At 47.2% G+C, this 24,371-nt stretch overlaps 1 protein-coding gene and 1 pseudogene across 1 annotated transcript in view; both read left to right on the plus strand.

Moving 5' to 3' along the window:
• The window catches only part of PLXNA2 (plexin A2), a 212,470-nt gene that overhangs the window by 140,792 nt on the left and 47,307 nt on the right, over positions 1–24,371 (plus strand). The window contains exons 9-12 of the mRNA XM_046680898.1: positions 2,061–2,175; positions 10,283–10,483; positions 12,333–12,429; positions 16,101–16,291. Coding sequence (XP_046536854.1) covers positions 2,061–2,175; positions 10,283–10,483; positions 12,333–12,429; positions 16,101–16,291 — 604 coding nt within the window. The remainder of the gene's footprint in view (positions 1–2,060; positions 2,176–10,282; positions 10,484–12,332; positions 12,430–16,100; positions 16,292–24,371) is intronic.
• LOC124251614 (uncharacterized) lies at positions 13,229–13,328 on the plus strand (annotated as a pseudogene).

Raw genomic sequence — 24,371 nt, forward strand, 5'->3', positions numbered from 1 at the left:
ATTGCCCAGAATAGGAACAATCTAAGGTTTATGTAATAGGCAAAACTCCAGCGGCATCAAGTCTGTAGGGTCCAGGCTTTGGGCACAATGGGCTCAGTAATCCATGTGGGGAGAGGGTCTGTTTGCAGCTGTAAAGGAATCTTTAGCCATTAAAATAGACAGATGAGTCAGTATTCCTTAGTCTCCCCGTCTCTGATCCTGATTTTCATGATTAGCATCATCTGCTGGAGTTCTGGGTCTCCACCGTAGTTAAGGAAGGAGACAAAGCTGAGCCCCACTGGGACAAATCATTAGATGTGCTGAGAAATACAGAACGAATGGTGAAAATGGCCTGAGGGAGCTAGGACATAGCAATATGTGGCTGAAGCTGAAATGGAGAAAACTGCCCACTAATCGCTGCATTCTAATCTCAGCGAACCCTGTTTTGGGAAATGCAAGCATCTTGGAGAGAGAACCTCCCAACCTCCTTCTCAAACTCCAACAGTAGTGATGGGATCCATTGTTGTAATGTCACCACTTTGAACCATGGATTGTTATGGCAACAGAGATGCTGTCATAGGCAGCAGATTTTGGCAGAAAAAAATTCCGTTTTATTGCCAAACACTATCTATCTTACCCTCTGTACTTCTGGCATTCATAGTTAAAAGTCACAGAATCGAGTTGAATCCGCTCTTTTTAATATGGTAAACTGAGGCCCACAGAGGATAAGTGCTACAACAGTCACAAAGTTAACCAGTGGAAGAGCCAGTTCTCGAACCCCATCTTATCATCCTCAATCTATTTTTATTACTTACTTGCTGAATCATAAGTTAGCAAGAACCAATCAATTTGGCCAAAGCTCAGAAATGAAATAACTTTGGAGATACCCAGAAGGGAACAAAAATGATCAGCGTGGGAAAGATGAAGTGTCGATGGGCTGATGCACCCAATACACTGTGGCATAATTAGCCCGTGATCCTTGGATCCAGCCCCATCCGCCCAAAGGTAATCAGAGTCTCCACTAGGTGGCGCCAGATTGCAGACCTGGCCCTGACCCTTTCAGGTCGATCTAGTTGTGAGAGGCTAAACCAGGGAGCTGGCAAGCAGCAGGAAGACCAACCCCACCTACAAAACCCATTTCCATTATAATGATCTGATCACACACAGAGAGCCGAAATAATACACACCTGGTTTTCCAGGTGAAACCAGAGGGAAAGAAACACTTGTCCTGGCAAGAAAAGCATGAGCCACACACATAGCCTATTGCTACATATGCCTGGCTACTTGGATGGTGGGACAAAGTTGCCATTTAATGCTGTTTCCTCCCCCAAAGCCCAGTAAGACAGGTGATATGAACCAATTATTAACACTCAAGTATAATTTAAGAGCTTGAAATAACAGGTAATTGAAGCACTTGAAAATAATACTCACATTTAGCATTGTGCTTTTCAAAACCATTTCCTATACATTATCTCGTTTGATGCTAAAGTGGAGTAGAGAGGAAAGTTTTATTTCAGACAGATGAAGACATTCTGGTTTAGAAGGTGAAATGACGTACTCAGGGTGATCCCTGTAGCAGTGGCAGAGGCAAGACTGGAATGAGATCTGTCCAATTTGTATCCCTGTGCTCTCTTGGCTATTTTGTCATTTAAATGGTGGTATGTTGATTTAACTACCAGCAATTGGAAAATACCTAGTATGTAGCATTTGCCAGTTTCGATGGTGTAAATTTTCCCTCCATGGCCAATTTCAAGCTACCAACATGATGTCAACCCACTTGCAAAATTCCTGAAAATATGATCAGCTCTCCCAAGTTGGCATAGGCCAGCTCTAGCATACCACTGCTGTATAAGTTACATCATTCCCACTCTGGACTCTGTTGTTTTTTCAATTTTTTGGTCCCATGGACGTCTTGGATGGAGAATCTACAATTCTCAGTGCTGAGGGATGCCCCACCAATCTGCCCTCGAGAGAGTGAGACTAGGATAACAGACTTCCATCATGACGCCTGGGCTACCTGGCACCCTGACCTTCCTTCTCTGCTCCCTCTTCTTTGTCTCTTACTGTCTCTGTCCTTGCAGGTGCCTGTCTTGTGTCAACAGCGCCTTCCGCTGCCATTGGTGCAAGTACCGCAACCTCTGCACTCATGACCCCACCACCTGCTCCTTCCAGGAAGGCCGGATCAATATCTCAGAGGTAAGCAGGGCTCACCTTGGCATGGCAATGTTCCCGGTAAATCTGAGTGGCCCTCCCCTTTCAGATGGTCAGCTTGGCCATCTCCCTGCCCTGTGCTGTCTAGATCCTCTTCCCAAAGGTTCTACATGTTGTAAACCCTGTTATTATAAAGCTGTAAATAGTGGCAGCAAATACGCCAGAGGCAGAGAATTGTTCTCTATCTACCAGACTCCTAAGATGCTATGTATTCAAAAGCTTGAGGGGAACTGGGAATTGAAACTGAAAGCTTAAAGGAAACATATCCAACCAAACAGACTCCATGGTCTAGAGGAGGGTAGTGAATGGCATTTATTCTTTGAGTCTAAGCCCTTTGCTTGGCTGCAGACATAGTCTAGTTCAATAGAACATTCACTCTCAACCACTTTTTCATGCCAACCTCTCTTCCAAGTATAAAATTCAATGATTCTTTGACTCTGGTGTTTGGCTGGGTGGGTGGCCTTATAGAAAGAGAGAGAAATTCAGCTGGTGGAAAGAACCAGGCCTTGCTAAAAGTCTCATTTTATTGTATAGTCAATGCTCCGTCCCTAAGGCCTGACTCTCCTTTGTTATCAACACAGTAGAATATCAAACTGCTTATCTTTCTGTTGAATATTCCACCCAATGATCTTTCATAGAGGTTGCCTTTCTTACATATTCAGAGCATGCCTTAAGACAATGAAGCCTGCTTGTCACTTTCTCTTTCTTGTGTCTAATGTTTTTCACGCCCAGGGTAGCCAATTGGTTGGGTTTCAATGACTGTAGAGACCTTGCGTATGCATACAAATGCACATATGCATATACACACATTCCCCTATTGTTCAATCTGCTAGAAAATCCACACATGTAAATAAGCAACAGTGTAATATTTGCATATACTACTATAGCCTTTCTTTGCACTTCTCCCTCTTGCAGTAGACTACAATCTCCTTCAAGACAAGTGCTACATCTTATCTTTAAATCCTCTGTGCCTTATTCAGTGAATGTTTGTTGAATGCGTGCATGAAAGAATGGGTGAACCAATGACCGCTTTACCCAAAGGCCCATTAATAGGAGGGGTTCCTTAAATCTTGTTACTTGTCTAAGATTTCAAGAAATAGAGTCTCTTGTGTCTTCTAATCTTGATACGAGTGCTGACTGCTTCCATGGATAACACAAGAAAGTAGGCCTTGACGTACATATATCAAATCATCACAACGTACGCTTTGAATATCTTACTATTTTGTCTATTATACGTCAATAAAGCTAAAAATAAAAAAAATAAAAAATTTGAATAAAATAAGAAAGTAGGCTTTGAAAGGCTTCCCAAACACATACCCATGGCCTTGAACTCTTCTTAGTTTCTGAAACAATATGTATTATATTCAGCCAGAAAAATGGAATGTACCTGTCTTACAAAAGAAACATAGATGGTGCCCACAGGTGGCGTTTAAGACAGACCATCCACAGGTGCCTCAGCATGGTGGAACCAGTTATCTAGTGCCCTGAAAACCTTTCAGAAAAGGATTTTCCTTGAGCCAGTGGGTATGCTTTGATGTAGCTGACCTGGAAGCACTGGTCCTAGCGGATACTGGAAATTAATCCCAGCCCTGGGATTCTGGAAGAGGATGAAACTGCTTTCAAGCCAACCTTCTCACTCAGAGGAAAGGGCCAAAGAGCTGAGGATCTGGAACAGGGGATGGTTAGCCCAGCTCAGGAGTCAACAGAAGGATGGTGAAGGGCGGCGAGGTGGGCCAGGAAGAGCAGAAGCCACGGGCAGGGCTGCTCAGAGTGAAAGGCTGGGCAGCAGTGAAAGATCACGATTAACAGTCTCAGAAGCTGACCTTCATGTTGGTCACTTCTAAACTTCTAAGTTCCTTACTAAAATAAATCGAGGCGGGCGACAGAACACAGAGAGAGCGGGTGACATGCAGATCTAGACAAGAAAGAGCAGCTGCTTCATTTTCTCTTAGGGGCTCCCCCTCGCGCAAAGAGAAACCCGAAGCCAAGCCTGGAGGCCACCCGATCCGCAGCTGGAGTGAGGGCAGGAGGAGTGTGTACAGAGCAAGACAAATAAACTCAGCCCGGTGTTGAGGCCGGCAGGGCTGAGCCCCAGAAGGCTAATTGGAAACATGCCCACCTCCCTCACCCCCTTGAGAAGTCTCTGGAACACAGTTCCCTCTCGGCCGCGGGTGAGAGATTCAAGCGTTCCAGAGAGCTGGGCCTGAGAGGAGCTGTTGCTGCCCCACAACTCAGGATTAAATTAACACTGAAAGAGCCCCGGGGTTGACCCAGAGGCTTCCCATCTCCTTTCAGTTTCATTTCCGCTCCTTCAGGTCTTTTCCTTGGGGTGAGAGAGGTGCCTTTGTCTCCCTGACCTCCCGATCTCCCCTGAGTAGGAATGGGCCCACTGCTGCTCTCCTGCTAATATGCACTGGCCCCTGGCACAGCTCCAGGGATGGGCTCTTCCTCCTGAGGGCAGTGAGGGAAGCCCAGACTCCATCTCCTCCTGACTTTGCTCAGGAAAGGAAATAGGATGCCGGTTCTCAGCGAGACTGCTAGGGCCACTTCCCCAGCTTCCGGGAATGTTACTTTAGCTCTCAGCCATGGCCACTCACACATCCCTTCTCAGCAAACAGCTCCCAGGCCCTGCTCTCTTCTGTGTAAAGCTCTGCTTTCAGGGAGCCCCATTCCTGCAAATTTGGGGAACAGCAAATGGGCTTGTTTCCACCTTGAGTGAGGGTCCCCCTTAGTCTCTTAGGAGTCCTACCTGATGCCGTCGGGTTCTTCTGGGGACTGGAAATCCCTTAGGGGCCTCTTTGGGGTTCCTAGAATATCTCTCTTACACTTCCAGTTAAGAGCCCCCTAACTTTGAATCAAAATTTTATGTCTATCTACTTTCTAGAAACAACATATAGCTGATTAGCTCCATTGATATATATAGCAACATTAATGCATCATCCATTTGCAATTCTCTCACATGTGACAGGAGTTCTCTAAGTGTAGGGGGCAGGGGGGACCAGCAGCATCTGCATCACCTGGGAACTTGTTAGAAATGCAAATTCTTGGGCCCCAGCCCAGATTAGGCTAAAGATTGAGAACCACTGACATATGGCATCTCAATTGATTCTCACAACAGACCTGCAGTTTCACATAATTCATATTTGACATATGTAGTAACCAAGATGCTGGAAATTTAGGGTTTTTGCCCAAGGCTACGGAGAACTCAGGCATCCAAAAAAGCTGAGTACAGGGTGTTTTCTACAGAAAATCAGGGCTTTTGTGTCTCATGGCCAGAGTCACACGTGCTGGCCTGACCTCAGTCGGGCCCTGTGCTGTTGGTCCTGAGGGTTCAGGGTGTGGAAGGACCAGCACAAATCCATCTCTACAGATGGAGAAACTGCCCATGGAAGATGAGTCAGTGGTGCTACTTCCAGATACAAAGATTGCCGGCACATGAGGTAAACCTGCCTACTTCTTTCCAGAAGGCTGATGGACCAATTCCATGTTTAGGCCCGACAACAAAGAACCACTGTGCTTGAGTGAATGCAATTCCAAAATAAAAATATTAGTAGTGAGCGTTATTGAATACTTATATATGTAACATTTTATAGATATATTATCTCATTTAATCTTAACTACTCTACAAAGTGGATTCTATTACAGATGAATAAACTGAGGTTTAGTAAGTTAAACAATTTTCCTGTAATCATCAAATAAATACAGAAGTCATGATTTAATGTTCCCAAGCTGGCTCTGAATAAGTTGAACTCCTCCAATCCTGGGTTCACATACACATGCACACATGACAAATATGCAGTAATAATATTAACGTTGTTAATCCAGTTTATTACCACGTACAACATACTTTCATATCCCTCTTTCATGCAATCTAAGGTCGTCAGGTATTATTGGTCCCATTTTATAGATGAGGAAACTGAATTTCAATTGAATCATCTCTTGAGCTCTTGTAAGATAATGAGCCAGACCTTTCCCCTACTCAGAGCACAGCAGACCTCTAATAGGGCCCCACAATCTCTGCCTCCCTGGGCCGGATCAAGCTGTGACATGGTGTTAGCAAGCGGGTGTGCGCGGGAATATGTATGGCTTTCAGCTTTAAAAGCTCATCTCCCTCCATGGCTAAACCAGGCCTAGTGAGATGTAGATACATAAATATCTTCTTTACGCCCTGTCCCAAGGGTAAGATAGAACCAAATAAATCCGATTAGCTTCCCAGGATGCTGGCTGCTCCCTCTCTTTGAAGTCCAGTGGGTGAAGATAATGCCATTTCCACATGGGAGAAGTCATTTCAGAGGGCGGAAGGGTCCCCAGTGCTGAAAGCTGGCGAAGCAGAGCCAAACAGAGTGGGCGATGTGGCTGAAAACTAACAGGGCTCCTGTGCCAGGGTCCTACCCTCTCTGCAGCCACATCCCCTCCTCCCCAGCCTCCGCTTTCCCCTGGGAGAGTCCCAAATAGGACATCTGTTCATCTTGATTGAATCTCACATTGCTGCTGAGGAGGGGATCTTGCTGCCAGTTGGCCTGGAGATAGAGGGAGGAGTAAGATGACCTGAAGAGCTGATCAGAAGACAGGAGGGTCAGCAGGAGCAATGGGTATTTTAACAACATTCACAACAGTCTTCGTATTCTGCAGAAGCAGCATGGCATGATTCTTTGCTCTCTTATTCTCAGGACAGGAACTGTATGTGTGTGTACGCACGTGTGTATGCCTGTGTGTGTGTGTGTGTGTGTGTGTACTCACAGAAGCAAACACGTTGGAAGTGGCCTTATAGTATCTGATGAAACCCATCACCTTCCTCAAGCCCCAGAGGTATTGAAGTTCCAACAACTTGGCAATTTTCTGGGCTGCCAGCTCTCCTGCACCTGCCCTCAGCCCTCACCACTGCCATTTCCACTCAAGACTCACTGCTCCCTCATTAACATATTCATCAGAACCATCTCTCAACTCAAAGGGTCTGTATCTTCCCTTATTTCCCAAGAAAGAAAGAGAGTGTACTTGGGCACTGACCACTTCTTTCCTTTGCCCTACAGAATAGAAAGAAAAGAGTTCTGCCCTGTCTGGTCTGAGAGAAAGAGCCAGAAAAACATCAACCCTCAGACATCCTTTTCTACTGAGTCCATCTTGGAGCCTATTTAGGCATTTGGGAAGCCCAAAATCATGTCTTTAAATTTAGTCCCAAACAGCAGATCATGGGAAATTTTTCTAAAATTTTAGAATCCTTTAAAAAAAAAAACAAAAAAACTCAGGGCTGGCCCCGTGGCTGAGTGGTTAAGTTCACGCGCTCTGCTGCAGGCGGCCCAGTGTTTCGTTGGTTCAAATACTGGGGGCAGACATGGCACCCCTCATCAAACCACACTGAGGCAGCATCCCACATGCCACAACTAGAAGGACCCACAACGAAGAATATACAACTATGTCCAGGGGGTCTTTGGGGAGAAAAAGGGAAAAAATAAGATCTTTAAAAAAAAAAAACTCGTAAGAGTGTTTATAAAGTCTACTTATTATTCTCCAACCTCCAGGCTGACCAGACTTAGCCCAGCCAAAAAGATATGAGTGTGATGTTCATGTGTGTTTGTGTGTATACACACACATACATGTATTTTTTTTTTGCCAAAGTTACAGAGATTCTATACTCTTGTTTACTAACCTAAAACATCATACTTCCAAAAGCACATCTTTAGACTCTGCTACTGAAATCTGAATTTGTTCTCTGAGCTCATTAGAGATGTAAAGCCACTGGTCGTCATTTATAATATATCAACCATTTTTGAGTCTGAAAATCTATTCTCTCTCTTACAGGTACACATGCACACACGTGCACACACACGCACACCCCTCATTATACCTCAGCCTTGTTTCTACTCTAAATTAAGATTCCAATTTATTAGACTCAATGGGGATTTTTTAGCCACTAACAGAAAGTAGCATCTCTTTTTCCATGACATGCCTGGGTTTCCCTAAAGTGGTGTTCATTTTTTTTCTTGGCTATAAATATATGAAAGACTCTGTCAAGAGTACCCGCAGGGAATGAAAGTGAAAGTGCAGTAAAGAGCAAGTTATGAGTTGGCAGCTTGAGTGACTGGCTTCTAAACAGGGACCCATCTGTTTGGGGGTTGCCTCTTGATCCTGTCTCTTGTGGAAACCTTGCCTGCTTGGTGCCCTCACATGCGGTCGGCCTACAGGCCAGGGACGGCACCAGTTACCCAGGAGGTTCATCCAGGCCCTCCTAGATAGGTTTCTGTGGGAAATTTCCCCTGGTCCCACCTCTTCCTAAATCCTCAGGATTCCTTGATAGATACGGACATACCAATTTAGTTATCCTGTGACTCCAGCAACAATGACCATTTCCAAAGCCAGCTTTGGGAATCAAACTCCTTCTCAAGTCTCTTGATGCCCAAAAGGCAGAACTTTACCCTCATCTCTAAAGAATTTAGAAAGTTGGAGCTAGAGGGAAAATTTGAGATCTTTTCATCTGTTGCTTTGTTTTCTTACTTTCCATTTCCCCTCCCACAAGCAATGACCAAGTGTCCACTACATGTCGGGAACTGGGATAAAGACTGGGGATACAGAGGTGAATGGGATGAAGCCTAGTCCTCAAAGCTCACAGACCAATGAAGAAGGCAGATCAACAAGAAATCACAATTGTGAGGGCCAAATGTCATCATGGGAGGATACCCATCACCCCTTGTGAAGGCCAGTGTGGGGAAAGGCTCAGGGACAGCTTTCCAAAGAAGGAGATGCTGAGCTGAGTTCGAAGGCTGATTTAGAGGCAATCAGCCAAAGAAGCACTGAGACAGGGGCAGGGAAGAAGATGGAGTGGGAGGGAAGGGGGTATCAGTGAGTGTTTCTGGCTGGACAATGATGCACAAGAACCACAGGGCAAGAGGTAAGTGGGGCCAGATCCTGAAGGACTTGCACAAGACCCAGAGAAAAGAAGCAACTGCCTAGGAGCACACTGTAAGAGGCCAAGCGCACTCCCACTTCCCCATCTAAGGCTGCCCATTGCTCGACAAGGCTTCTTACCAGGGACCACCTCCGGCTTTAGGAGAGGGACAATTTATTATTGGTGACTGTCCCACACCTTGCAGGAAGCTCAGCAGTCCTGGCCCCCTGCACTAAATGCCAGCAGCACCCTCTGCAGGGTAGCAACATCAACCCCCACGCGTTCCCAGATGCTCCCTCAGAACCAACGCGGAGGGGTAGTGGATGGGGAGAGAGGCGCCTCCTTTAAGAATTTCCCTACTTGATCCCTGGAGACAGGAAATGACCGCATGCGGAGGTGACTGCCCCGTCCTCACTGCCAAAGGCTCCTGGGCTCTGTCTTCCCTGGAGAGGGAGAAAGTGGACAGGGGATTGGAGCTGTGGGCAGGTGGTAATTTGACCTCCTGGGGAGAAGCAGCATCTAGGAATAGAACTGAGGAAAATCAGTCTCGTTCTCTGGCTTCGTCTCTCTCTCTGACGGCCCTTCCCACAGCCGCTCCCCACCAAGACTTTCTTTTTTCAGTTTTGTTTTCCAAAGCAACATGGCATTCACGCAGGGCCTGGTAATGAAATGAGATAAAAAGCCAGAGCAAGTGTTTAGAGCATTGCTGGGAGGGCTTGATCCACCTCCTGGAAAGGCGTGCTCAGTCGGAGCTGGGAAGCTGAGGCCTCCGATAACAGAACGCCTCGGGTGGGGACAATGCCACGGAAGATGAGCTGGAGCTGGGGGACAGATGAAACCGAAAGGTGGGGGTTCCAGGTTGGGGACAGGGACGTGTGGAGCCTCTTTTATCCTGTGTCTCAGGAGATAAATCCACTGCTTGCCACACCAGTGCTTGAAAATTAATTCCTAAATTGTAACATGCACGCCAGATATAGGACAACTTGTGGGATGGGGATGACAATATCAAAGCCCAGGGAGCTAAGAGATAGATTTCGTTTCCCCTGCTGACTCCACGTGCCCCTTAAATGAGGTACGTCCTTGCGTGGGTACAAAATGCCTGGATACAAGAGGGTGGCCCAGCATCGGGACCCTGTCCTCTGCCCTGGCTCTGCTGAGTAGGACAGTGTGAGCCTAGGACAGATGGAGCCTCTCTGCTTGCTCCCTCAGGACTGTCCCCAGCTGGTGCCCACGGAGGAGATCCTGATACCAGTTGGGGAAGTAAAGCCAATCACCCTTAAGGCTCGAAACCTGCCACAGCCTCAGTCCGGCCAGCGAGGCTATGAGTGCGTCCTCAACATCCAGGGGGCCATCCACCGGGTCCCTGCCCTGCGCTTCAACAGCTCCAGCGTCCAGTGCCAGAACAGCTCGGTAAGAGGACTTGGGCTCTGGCCCTGCCTGGAGCAGGGCTTTCTCTCACACCCATGCCAAGGCCTTCACCTAGCCTGCCCCCACTTCCGGAACCTTCCAAGTCCATGGGCTGACCTCACATCCCCCAAGGAACATGCAAGCACCCAGGGCCCTTCAGCCAGAGCAGAGCAGGTTAACGGTATCTGAGGAAGTGGAATGCTGTGAGGACCCTAATGGCATAAGTTGAGAGCTTTGCGCCCTGTCTGAGTTTAAGAGCAGCTCTTGGCCTTCGGTGGAACTTCAGCCAAATTGAATCAACTCCACTGCAAACCCTGCCCCATTCAGGGAGTAGATAAACTGGAGGGCGCTGCACAGGAGGAAAGCTGCACGAGAGACCAGCAGGAAGTGGAATGGGATGAAGGGAGATGGAAAAGGAGGAGGGGGAAGCAGGGCTTTTCAAGAGCAGCAAGGGTTAAACCAATCCGGAATGCCAGACACAACGCACGAGGTGTTTAATTATAATACTAGCCCAGAGAAGATCTTTTCATCTGCCGACTCCCTGTCTCTGACTGCGGGGGGTGGGGGGGGGGGGGGTCGGCGGGAGGGGGGGGCGGGGGGTGACATGACAAAGGTGTTGAGGGAAGCTAATTCGCCTGGGAGAGATAAAGAGAATCTGGGCCTCTTATCAGGGAGCTGTCAGATTCCCGGGTCACAGGCGCTTGATAGAATTTGTAATCGGTGGAAGGCCGCCAAGCGCCAGGGGAAGGTGGGATGAGAAAGAAATGGAACACAACAAAGAGAGGAAGGCAGCAGGAAGGGCTGGGGGCAAGAGGGCTGACAGTGACATGCCCTGAGAGCTAAGTGGGCAGGGCTGGGGCAGTCCCCATGGAGGGGATTCCCAGAGATCTCCTTCACAGAGGCACAGGGGCTGGGCCACCGAGAGGGGCTGCTTCTGAAGTGTGTGAAGGGCTTAAAAGTCCTCATGGGATCCGCATGGGAGAGGGAGTCGACTCCTGGCCACAGCTTGAGGCCTTTTATGATAGCACTGATCAGATCTGTATCCAGAAAGCTGTGGGCACTTTATTTTCCCTGGTGGACTGTTGACAAAAGTAAAGCTCATGTTTGGAAAGAAAGGACCACCCCAGGGCCAGGCCAACCAACAGCTCCACCACTGTTTGTTATGCACATGCTCTGCTCAAGGCTCTGTGGGGTTTACAGAGAAGTGTGTGGACTTTCTAGAGAGACTAGACTTGCACATGGGAAGATGCAGAGCAGCTCCCAGGAAGTGCAGGGCTCAAGACAGAAATTGGCAACACCAGGGGACAGAGAGGCTGAGGGAGGGCTGGCCCCAATGTCGGAGAAGACAACTGGGGAAGGTGAGTCTGAGCTGGACTGAAAGAATACAGATGCGTTGAAGGATGGGGGCTGTAGGGAAAGGAAGGCATCCCTTATGAAATGTGAACCGAGCAGAGGCACAGAGTGGGGCTCGGGCGGGTGTGTTTGGAGACAGGTGGATTCAAAGATTTGTGTAGCAGAGCAGTAGAAGAGAAGGTTGGAGATGTGAGTTTGGATTTGATTATGGAAGGCATTGAATGCCAAGCTAAGGGGTTTGGTCTGTGTCCTCTTGGCATTAGTGACTGGACATCGGGGGGAGGGCACCAAAGGGATAATTTCAACAGCACATGGGATTCCTCTGATTCTCCCTCTACTCCGTTCTCAGTCCAGAGGGAACCAGGATCCCTGGTTTCTTTACTTTGTAGTCCTGATCCTGACTACTTTGTAGTCCTGTAGTCCTGAGATGCCAGCAGCATCCCTGACCCCTGTGATATAGAACTTCATGGGCCATGTGCCTCTGCCCCTCTCCCCGCAGTACCAGTACGACGGGATGGACATCAGCAACCTGGCCGTGGACTTCGCTGTGGTATGGAATGGCAATTTCATCATCGACAACCCTCAGGACCTGAAAGGTAAGTGGCTACTTCTGGGTAGAGTTTTGATCTTTTTGTGACCCCAGGAAGGACTGGGCCTGGAGGGATCAGAGCCGGCCAGCCAGCCGCGATGCCATGAATAATACACTGCTTCTATCAGTGGAGCTCTTCGGAGGATCCTAAAGCAACGTTTGGAGCCATCAAAGGAGTCCTGTTGGGAACCCTGTTTTATTACAACCAGAGCATCCGCCAGGCAGCTGCCGGCTCATCGCAGTATTTCTTTGGCTCCCAGAGACTTTGAAGTGTCTGTGGAACCTGACCTAGGAGAGCAGCAGGCAGGAATGTCCTGCCAGTTTCCCTGGAAATGGAGATATTGTTTCTAATCAGGTTCTCGTTCCCTTGTCCTTGGCCCTGGTGACTGCACAAAGAACGTTTTTAAAGCTGCTCCCCTGGTCCTAAGGTGGGTGGGAGGGACCAGTGTGTTGCAAGCACACAACCATTGCAAGAAAGTTCAGGAAGGAGCTGGGCTGATGTGGAAGGGGCGCTCCTGAGGGCCACCTTTATTCATCATTCTACAAACTCATGTGGAGCTCCCCCTATGGGCCAGGTAGGCACTTCCCTCAATAGAGCAAATACCAACATTCTGTCCTGCTCTCAAGGATGACAAAAGTTACTCCCATTCGCTGAGCACTCACTGTGGCTAGCACTCACAGAGTGATTTATTGGAGATTATTTTCCTTAGTCTTCACAACAACCCTTAGAGGTATGTACTAGTATTGTTCTCATTTTATAGATGAGGAAACCAAGGCCCAAAGAGGTTAAGAAATGGACCAAGAATGCTTGCCTTGGCAGCGTGTACTAAAATTGGAATGATGCCGAGGTTAGCATGGGCCCTGTGCAAGGATGACATGCACATTCACAAAGCATTCCATGTTTATAAGACAAATACTGCATGGTATAGCTAAAAGGTGAAATCTAAAAAGAAAAAGAGCCAGCCCTATGGCCTAGTGGTTAAAGTTTGGCATGCTCCACTTCAGTGGCCCAGGTTCAGTTCTTAGGCGCAGAGCCATACCACTCATTGGTCAGTAGCCATGCTGTGGTGGCAGCTCACATAAAAGAACTAGAAGGACCTACAACTAGAATATACAACTTTGTAGTGGGGCTTTGGGGAAGAAAAAAAAAGAAGAGGAAGATTGGCAAGAGATGTTAGCTCAGGGTGAATCTTTCCAAGCAAAAAAAAAAAGTCAAACTCATAGAAACAGAGAATAAAAAAGTGATTGCCAGGGGGTAGGGCAAATAGAGGTTGGTAAAAGCATACAAACTTTCAGCTGTAAGATGAAAAAGGTCTGAGGATGTAAAACGTGGTGACTAGAGTTGGCAACATTGAATTGTATAACTGAAATTTGCTGAGCGAGTAGAACTTAAATGTTCTCACCAAATGTATGTATATAGAGAGACAGATGTGTTAACTAACTAGATGGAAGGAATTCTTTCATTATTATACATATATCAAATCATCATGATGTGCACTTTAAATATCTTACAATTTTATGTGTCAATTATACCTCAATAAAGCTAAAAAAGAAAGAAAGAAATAGATCAAGAGTCAGATAGTAAGAGCCAGGATTTGAACCGACATGCTCTAATTTCAGAGCTTATGTGCTTAACCACATCACTGTCCTCCCATTGGCTCAGGCCACCATGGGATGTGAAGCCTCCTCCCCCTAGAACCCTATCTCCCCACCAGAAACCACATATCTCATCACATTTCAAGTAGCTCAGGTGGCTCCCAGCCTCTCCCTCAGCCTGGGGGTCACCCCATGGGCACAGAGGGGGAGACCAAGGGCTACAGTAGGGCCCCGTGTGCTTCAGCATCTATGGGGCTGCAGCTCCCTGCCCCAAATGCTGCCATGAAAATCGATGCTACTTAGGCTGGGAGAAAGGAACTGAGCCAGGGAGATTTTTTTTTCTCTTTCTCCTCATACCCAGGCCAGATTTTCTCAGTGCTGAGAGATAGACATTTCCCCTGCTGAGGATCTGGGCTTAGTTCCCAGAGGTTGCCTTTGCACCTGGAGCTTAGAGAAAAACGGCCACATCCAAGCTGTTACATCAGAACCCTCCCTTGTCGCTCCACAACTTTTAAGCAGCTCCTTGAGTACACGGGCAGTGGCGTCTTCACCTTTGTTTCCCTCCCAGAGTCCGACTGTTCCCGGAGCTACACACTGTGTTGGGTAGAGAGGGCCATAGTGTTTAAGGGCTCGGGTTCTAGAATCCAACAAACAGAGGCTTAAATCCTGGCTCTTTCACTTATAGCTAGGTGAACTCAGACTAATTACTGCTCCTCTCCACATCCCCATGTGCTTATCTGTGAAATGGGGGAAAGGCCCTCCTCTCAGAGTCATCATGAGGATCAAGTGAGATATTAGATGTGGACCATCTGTGCATATTAATGCATACTCAAGGTGTAGTTGTTCATTTTAAGATTCCCTTGTCCTGCCCTGAACCTTAACAAGGCGTAAGCATGAGGATGTTTAAATATAGTCCCTGCAGCTGCGACTGAGGGATGTTTGACAGAGCAGAGGAACAGGTGAGGACCTACAGAATAAAATTACCCCTCCCCTGGGGCATGTACCTGACCTCCAGCAGAGGCACGCCGCTCAGTCCTGAAAGTTTGTGTCTACTTGGCCATCAGAGTTGAAAAATGACTTTTGGAGTATTCTGCTTCTGGAGAATTCTACTTAGGACTCTGAGTTCAAAACACCAGTGTGCAATGACTAAGCCCCAGGCTCACAAAACACAGTTCTGCTGATTGGCCTGTCTAGGGCTTCCAAGACGGGAAGAGACAAAGCAGAGGTAGAGTGTGCAGACTCTGAAAGTGACCTGTTAAGTAGCTGATCGGGTCTCTCTGGGGATGTCCTCTCCATCCACAGGGGCCGTGAATAGGACCATGTCAACCCTCTTTCCTTATCAGTTCTGCCTCCCCCACTGCCTCCCCCATTGCCTTCCTGGAAGCTCAAGCCGACTGGTCTCCCAGACCCAGCCAGTTCCTCGTATGCCAGGCGAGATGCGTCTCTCTCTCTTCTCAGGACCTACAGTCTAGCAGCCCTGAGAGCTGGAGTTTCAGACCCCAGCTTGGGGCACTAACCTTAGAAAGCTCCAAGAGTTGTTCTATCTCTCTTTGGGTTTCATTTTTACCTAGAATGGGAAAATTAGTCCTTCTCTCTTGCAATAAGGGCCCTATGTGAGAGAGGCAGCAGCATAAGAATGCAGTTTGAGTTCAAAGAAAAGATAATAAGCATGTGTAGAAGATCAGATATGTTACAGGCACTGTGCTGAGCACTTAATCTACAACATCTCATTCAAACCTCACAAAAAACAATGATTATCTGCATGTTATAGATTAGGTAAACAAGGTTCAAGGGGGTTAAATTTTTTGTCACATTTCTAGGAAGTGGGGAAGCCGCAATTAAAGCCCTGATCTGATTCAATCCAGAGCCAGAACTCTTAAAGAATATTTTCTGTAGTGCCTATAAACGACTGCTAAGAGGCTCAGTTTATTATTACTTCCCCATCAATTAGTCTTGCAATGATACTGATGGTCATTGGTGCTATCCATGGTTGGGGATGGCTTCTGTCATGCCTACAAGAAGAGGGTAAACTTTGAGAAGTCCTCTCCAACCCCATCTGTGCCTGCTCCCCTCTCTTTGCAGTCCATCTCTACAAGTGTGCAGCCCAGCGGGAGAGCTGCGGCCTCTGCCTAAAGGCCGACCGGAAGTTTGAGTGTGGCTGGTGCAGCGGCGAGCGCAGGTGTACCCTCCACCAGCACTGTACCAGCCCCTCCAGCCCCTGGCTTGACTGGTCCAGCCACAATGTTAAGTGCTCCAACCCCCAAATCACTGAGGTGAGTCCCCCAAGTTCCCAGAGCGGGATGGGATGGCCAGGAGCCCACCCTAGGGCCATGGGTGAGGAGTGCAAGTTGAGCCTTTGTGGAAGAATTCTTGGCATAGAGTGCAATTTAGGGTGCAGCTGGATAAAGCCTCTTGTGGGTGTCTCGATGGCCTGTGTCCAGGTGTAAGTGACAAGTGTATGGAAGTGTGTCCTCATGCCTGTGCAAGAATGTGTGTGCATGTCTGTGTGCACAAGCATACAACAAGCGAGGCGGAGCCAGCCCAGCCTCCCTGCCAGGCCGGCTGAGCCAGGTGGGGATGAGAAATTGGCTGCATGGTGCGTGAACATTTCCGAAAGCAGGTTTAGCTTTTCTCAGCAGAAATGTGATTTCAGGAGCTGCAATTAGCTCAGAGTCGCAAAGTTGAAAACAACTTTTGTTTGAAAGTAAAGGCAGGCGCTACATTAGCCACCGTGCCGTTTCTCAGGGTTTGCTCTCCGTCCAATTTGTTTGTGCATTTTAATGGAAAGAAATAGGTAATTAATTATCCCGAAAAGAAAATGATGTTTCCTGAATAGCAAATTGCAAAGGAAGATGAATAGATGATGTGAATGAACACGCAGCTGCTGGGGTTTTGAATGGCCTGGGAGAGGAAGAGTTGTATTTAACTTTGGTTGCATTATGTGCTCATCACTCTTCACTGTTCCCTATTCACTGGCTGTCACTTGTGCTTTGAAACTAATTGCACATTCCTTATGGTGACTAGGAATAAAGGGCTGGGCAGGTACCACTGTGGTCCACACATTTAAGGAAGCAGGAAGGGGCTGCTGCTTCTCTGCCTCTTCCCTGAGCAGATACACTGTCCCTTTTCCTGCCTCGTTTTCCCTACTGGCCAAAGAAAGCAACTCTGGCTCTCACCTATGCCACAGAGTATTGGGAAATTTCTGGAGCATTTTGGAAATTTCTACGATTATTTCAAAGCTCCAGATCAGTAAAATTCAATGAGTGTTGTTAACCTACAGATTTGAAGAAGGAGCAGATATTTATTTAGTGTGCTTGGCACTGTCTCATTTAATCCTCAGCACTACCGTGGGAAGTAAATATTCTCACCTCCATTTTACAGATGAAGGAAATGAGGCTCAGAGGAGTGGAGTGAGTTGCCCAAGTTCACAGTTGATAAGTGGCAGAGCCAGTATTTAAGCTCAGATTTATTTAATTATGAAACCATTTTTAAAGTCTCTACGATTTGCCCAAGTAAAGAAAAACGAGAAGTGGAGCTTGCCCGTCCCTTAAATCCAGCCTTCCTAGCTGATACAGACCAGAGAGATGCATCCACCCACGTGGCAGCATATCTCAGGGGAAGTGCAGTGCTGTGGGAGAGCATCGACATCCGGGTCCTCATTCATCCCAGTGTCATGAGAGTGTAGACACTGCCCCTCAAAGATTGGGCTTCTTTGTTGCCGTTTGACTCTTGGATGTGGCCAGTGATGGTGCCTACTGTCTTTCTCTTGTGTCTTTATCTTGCTGGGAAGGTGCTTGCAAGGGCTGCTGGTGGTGCCCCACCTCTGCCCTCAGACAGCTAGTTCCCTGAGCCTCTGCCCTCAAACGGCTAGCTTCCTGAGGCGCCCAGGGCTCCATGCTTTCTTCCTTATTCTAGTGATTTCCAGCAACTGTTGGCCTGAGAACTTGCTCTGTTCTGCAGTTCTTGCTGTGGCAGTTGTTGGTCTCCATGTCTCTGTGCCTGTGGTATAGGGGAGCTTACATCAGGCAGCGACACACTTCCATCAGCACCTCACCAACCCTGGCTGCTGCCCCAGCCCTGTCTCCTCCCCAACTAGGGACGGGCAAAGCCTTCCCAGCCCGAAGGCAGGCTTCTCCCTGGGAAAGCTCTGCCTCCGACGCGCCTGCTCACTGACCGGGGACTGACAGGCTGCTCTGTTCACAGAGGACACCCAAGCTACACGAGGCTAATTAACCCCCTGAGGTAATTAGGCTGTAATTGATTTCCCCAGTGAACACAGGAGCAGGAGTCAGAGGCCCCAAGCAGTGGGGTCTCCTGTTGGTGTTTTTCAAGTAGAGGCTGTGGAGACACGAACCAGCGTCTTTGGGGAGAGACAAATTCGTGTGGTGTCTCAGGCCACTCGGGGGACATCATTCTGGACAGGACATGTGGGAGAAAGATCCAGGCCTGGAATATTTTATTCACTATAGTCAGGAATACTTTCTTCCATTTTGCATCTCCTACCCCCAATCTATCCTTCTCTCCCTGTAAAAGTCATTTTCAATTTTTTTAACTTTTCATTTTTGAAATAGTTTTAGACTTATAAAAAGATACAAAAATAGTACAAAGAACTTTCATATACCCTTAGCCCAGATCCTCTAAAATTAACATCTTACATAACCACAGTACAATTATCAAAATCAGCAAATTAACAATGGTACAATAATGCCATCTAACATGCATGCCTTATTCACATTTTGCCAATTGTCCCGTTGATGTCCTTTTTCTGGTCCAGAATCCAATCCAGGATCCCATGTGACATTCCATTGTCATATCTCCCAGTGCTTTTAACCCTCAATCTTCATTTGTTTTTCATGCTCTTGATACTGTTGAAGAATACCAGCCAGTTATTTGGTAGAATGTCCCTCAGTCTGGATTTGTCTGATGTTTCCTCATGATTCAATTCAGGTTATATATTTTTGGCAAAGAGTACTAAAAAAAAACTGTAGAGTGCATGTCAAAATGGCACAGAACTTAATTTGACCCCAATGGCCAAATCTGGGACAATTTGAGCAAGAAAATACATAATGAAACTAATGGACTACAAGCAACAGAATCAAATAGGAATCTAGGTTCCTTCTTGATATAAATAAATAAACAAACAAATACTTCACAGGGAGAGAGGAAGCTCTTCTTTACACTAGAATTCCAACTCATAATTGTAGAAGGACTTAGGGAAATAGAAAATCGCCATTTGGCAAAAATCACAGTAATAATTGTTTCAGGCAAGAATGGCCAATGAATGTTAAAATTAGTGAATGAAAGTATGATGAGAAATAGGATATTTACATAGTCTCAAGCTATCTTCCCACAAGACACTTATTAATTGCAACCAGAAAAATAGTAGCTTTACAGCAAAAAAATCTGGTATTCACTACCTTAACCACGTGATCAAAGTTAACCTCACCAGGAATGGGAAGAATCAGTCTCATGGGCCTCTCTGTGGGATGCACTGAGAAGGGCACAACCTCATTTCCATGGCCTTTGTTACCACAAATGTATAATTTCTTACAAGTAACTTTTTAAGAAGATTCAACTCATTTCCTTTACTTCGGCTTTCTTGGCTAATTGCTTGACATTACCATAGATCTTTTTCTTAATAATCAGAATTCTATGAGATCGATGCCCTTTTATATGTACCTCCCCCAGCCCTTATGTTCAAAATGTGTACCCCCTTCAGGGCAAGCTCACGTGCCAACAAAAGCCATTTACTACAAAGATCCTTGTTGAGGGGTGAGAGAGAAGGATTCTGTGATGGCCTGGCTGCTGGAAGCAGCAGAATTTCCAATCCTAGAAACAAATGAGGACTGGAAGGGACGCCATCCTGCCAGGGGGCAGGAAAATCAATGAGATGACCTCAAAGAAGTTCTACTTTAGGAAAAGGAGTGGGCTCAAGCTTAGTTAGATGAACAGCTCTGTTCTTCCTTAACCCCTCCTTACCCCAGTGTCTCCATGGCAACCAAGCCCACCCCTGGAGACCCATCTTTTATGGCAGCTTCATGTAGCACATGTCTTACAGCCTATCGGTTTTCCCAGTTTGCATAAACTTCAGGTTAGGACCCCCTCAGGACTCACCGTCTGCTCCTTCTCAGCCAGCCCGTGGTGTGATAATGACTCTGTCCCCCGTGGGAGGCATCCCAGGCTGCTCCCATTCCAGCTGTCATCCCGGGCGTCCATGCACATGTCACCTGTTCAACCCCAGGAACAGGAGACGTGCAGAGGATTGGAACGCCCATGAGATGCCTGGCCCACCACGTTTCTGTCCTTCCCAGCATGTGCATCAGGATCTGCTGGGACCCCAAAGAGGAGGACGTTACAAGCCACCCCCTAGAAAGGAAGGCCCAGAGAAAACATTTCCTGAGAAGCTGCGAGTGGGCAGCATCCAGCATCCAGCAGAAAGGGAAAAGAGACTGCATATGTTCTTGGGAAGAGAAATTTGAGAAGGGTCAAGGGACTTTGGACCTCATGTGACAGAGGTCTCCACTCGAAGTGAGTGTATTCATCTGCTAGGACTGCAGTTACAAAGCGCCACCAACTGGGCACCTTAAACAGCAGAAATTTACTGTCTCACGGTCCTGAAGGCTAGAAGCCCAAGATCAAGGTGTTGGCAGGATTGGTTCCTTCTGAGGGCTGTGAGGAGAATCTGATTCATGACTCTCTCCTAGCATCTGACAGTTTGTGGCAATCTTTGGCGATCTTTGGCTTTTAAAAGCATCATCCCCATCTCTGCCTTCATGTCCACATGGTATTCTCCCTATGTGCATGGGAGATGAACAATTTTTTTTCTAATAAGGATCCCGGTCATATTGGATTAGGGCCCACACTAATGTCCTATTTTAACTTGATTTCCTCTGTAAAGACCTTATCTCCATATAAGGTCGCATTCTGAGGTAATGGGAATCAGGGCTTCAACCTAGGAATTTGGGGGGAATAAAATTCAACCCATAACAGGGCATTCTGAGCAAAAGGAGGAGATGCCACAGTTCTAAGGAAATTAATTCACTCATTAAATGAATATTTATGAATATTAAATAACTACTGTATGCCATGCACTGTGCTAGGCTTGGAAGTTATCACGTGGATAAATTATTCCTGGGTGGGAATGCCGCCTCTCCCTGCAGAGCTCCAGCCTGTCCTTGAACATGGGCCACCTGGAAGAGACTGGAAACTGCTTGCCCTGCAGGCCACTCTGCTGCCTCCAAAGGGCCAAGGACAGAAACTACTGATGTATACCCTTTGCCATTGTCTCCTGTTTAGAAAGAGGACTGCAGCAGGGACCTGGGTCTCCACACCTAATGAGGACACTAACCTCAGGCCAGGGACGTGAACAGACAAGCCACATCCTAGTTCTGGGAGTCTTAATAATAATAGCTTTCCTTTAACAAGACTCTACTGTGTGCCAGGATCTGTGTACTTTCATACCTACTCTTCCTAACAACCCTGAAAGATGGCTATAATTATCTTCATTGAAGAGGTGGAGAAATAGTGCTTAGGGAAGTAATTGCCCAAAGTCACACATCTGGTTAGTGGCAGAACAAATTCAAAACCAGAGTCTTCTGACTCCAGAATACAGACTCTCCTGATTATGCCATACTTGGTCAGAGGCCTGGAGGAGTGGTCCCTGGCTATATGCTTCCCCGCCTTACCTCACCCTAACTGTACCAAAAACATCTGTGCCTAGGATCAGAATCCTCTTAGAAGGTCCCACGAGATGCCAGACAAACTGGGAACATTGGCTACCCTTTGTATTGAGCCTTAAAGTAAACTTCACCTGTCTTCCTAAACATAATCAGGTCCACACTTATTCCTATGCGTGGTTGGGAGGGACAGGAAGAGCATTTTGGAGTGCATTTAAGCTTAGGATGATCACTTCTTGCTTATCTGGGATAGATGTTACTTTAATTACGTGTTTCTTAAAGCTTCCAGACTCGCTGTGGTTGGTTTCTGGTTGTGTCTGTCAGTGGGGTGATGGTTATGGTGAAAGTTGGAAATTCCCTAGCCTGGTGGCTCTGACTTCTCAAGCCTCGCAGCCTGATGGGAGAGCCCAGAGAATGGGGCCCAGGTGGTTCATGCCTGCAGGTGGAACAGAGATCAGGGTGAGGTAAGGGCAAAGCAGGCTTGAAATGCAAGGGATGAATTCCCAGTGTGGGGTCGTCAGAGAGTGTCCAGGAACCCTAACACTGTTTGAGTATCAGAGAATGTTCCTGTGTGTTTCTGAAGTCACCTGCCACATTGCCTGGTCAGGCCACACTGATGCTGGGCTGTAGGTGCACTGGTTTCACAGTTGTCTCTCCACTGACCGCTTTGTAGCTTTTACTTTATAAATTTTTCAGTTTCAGTAACTCCCCAACACCTCACTGGTTCATGCTTAGGGAATATAAATTCTCCTTAACGTTATCTTAGGTACATGTAACTGGGAGAGAAAACTAGTTGTGGAAAACCACGTACCTTGCTCTCCAAAATCAAGCTTAAATAATTGTTGATATGATAGTTTGAGATGATCCCTCCCTCGCTCTTGCTTCCTCCTGCTCTCCCCTGGCCCAAATAATTTAAAGTAGATTTTTCCCCCTGGATTCTCTCCGATGCGAATGCATTTGTGAAACTGTCTGGAGCGCTGGACGTTTACAAGCATTTATCTGAAACGCTGCCCCAAATCTCTGCAGGAAAGGCCAAAAGCGACCTGCCTAGGGCCAGCATGACTCGCTGCAAAGCTCCCAAGAAATAAATAAATAAGTCAGCCAGCTTTCCTGAGAAACAAGTCGGCACTCTGATCTCCCGTTCATTTATTTGCAGGCCTCATTAATATAACATCACTGCAACAAACAGCTAACGGGGGATGGTGTCAGGATGAATAATGGAGTTACTCTGCTGAGATAACAATTAGGTTTTGAATGTACTATCAGCTAAGACAGAGCCAGCGAGGATTCACGCCGGGTAGGAGAGCTGGCACCGCCAATGCCATAGATTCCTGCAGAGCCCGTCAGCTGGGCTCTAGCCTACCGTGAAGAGTGTGCACACCCGCGTGTGCACACATGCTCATGCACACACACACACCACAAGTTGGAAAAGAATGTGACAGTTTGCCATCATGAGTTTAGCATCCAGGTGTCTTTGGGAGCCAGGATGGGAGCAAAATTTGCAGGCACAAAGTTGGCATCCCTGCCCTCTCAAGTCAGGAAAATTCTAAGCAACAGGAAAGGAGTAAGTGGATTAGTCAGGAGAGGATTATCTGCCTACACACCCACAGCTTGTCCTCACTGCCTTGTCCTGATTAGGGAGCTGCTCAGGGCAGAACCATCCTGATCCCAGTCTCAGACACAGGAGCTTTCAGAACAAAGCGTGACCATCAGTTGGGGATGCTCCATCCTGGAGCGACTTCTCTGGGAGCCCCTTCCTTGACTGCTCTGGGGGGCTCTGACATCGGTCTCTCTCATCTCCTCTTAGAAACCCAGTCTGTGGGGGCCAGTCCAGTGGCACAGTGGTTAAGTTTGCACATTCTGCTTCAGTGGCCTGGGGTTCACTGGTTCAGATCCTGGGTGTGGACCTACACACCGCTTGTCAAGCCATGCTGTGGCAGGCATGGCACATATAAAGTAGAGGAAGATGGGCATGGATATTAGCTCAGGGCTAGTCTTCCTCAGCAAAAAAGTGGAGGATTGGCAGCAGATGTTAACTAAGGCCTAATTTTCCTAAAAAAAACCCCAGTCTAGGGTGCTGACAGCCTGCTGGAGACATGGCAAGAGCTTCACGCCCATCAGAGAGGCAGACAACGCCATCCTGGGCAATCTCCACAGACCAGCCACTTTCCCTCCACAAGTCAGGCTGTCTGCCCCTGCCCTCAGTCCCCACCAAGAACTACCCCAAGAGGCTCCACTTGTGTAGGGTGCTTATACAAATGGAGCCACTTTTCCTCTGGACCTCAGCTAGCCTGGCTTCTGCCTAGATTTCTAAACCATAAAATATGAGAATGAGAAAAATAATAGCTAACATTGGCTGAATGCTTACCTGGCACCTAGCACCACACTGAGCACCCTATGTATGTTATCTCATTTAGACCTTACAACAACTTTTATGAGGTAGAAGCTATTATTACCATTAGCTTCATTTTACAGATGAGGAAACCAAGGTACTGTGAGGTGTGATAACTTTCTAGAAGCCAACCTACTAGTAAGTTTTAGAATTGGGAGTTAACCCTCAGCTACTTGACCCTAGAGCCCCCACGTTTGACCAGGATACCATCCTTCATCTCTTTTATGGGCTCACTTAGGCAAATAGAACTCTCAATCCACAGCACTGGGGGAGGAAAAGGAGCTG

This window comes from Equus quagga, chromosome 13 (assembly GCF_021613505.1).
Source record: "Equus quagga isolate Etosha38 chromosome 13, UCLA_HA_Equagga_1.0, whole genome shotgun sequence".
In the NCBI taxonomy this organism is placed as follows: domain Eukaryota; kingdom Metazoa; phylum Chordata; class Mammalia; order Perissodactyla; family Equidae; genus Equus; species Equus quagga.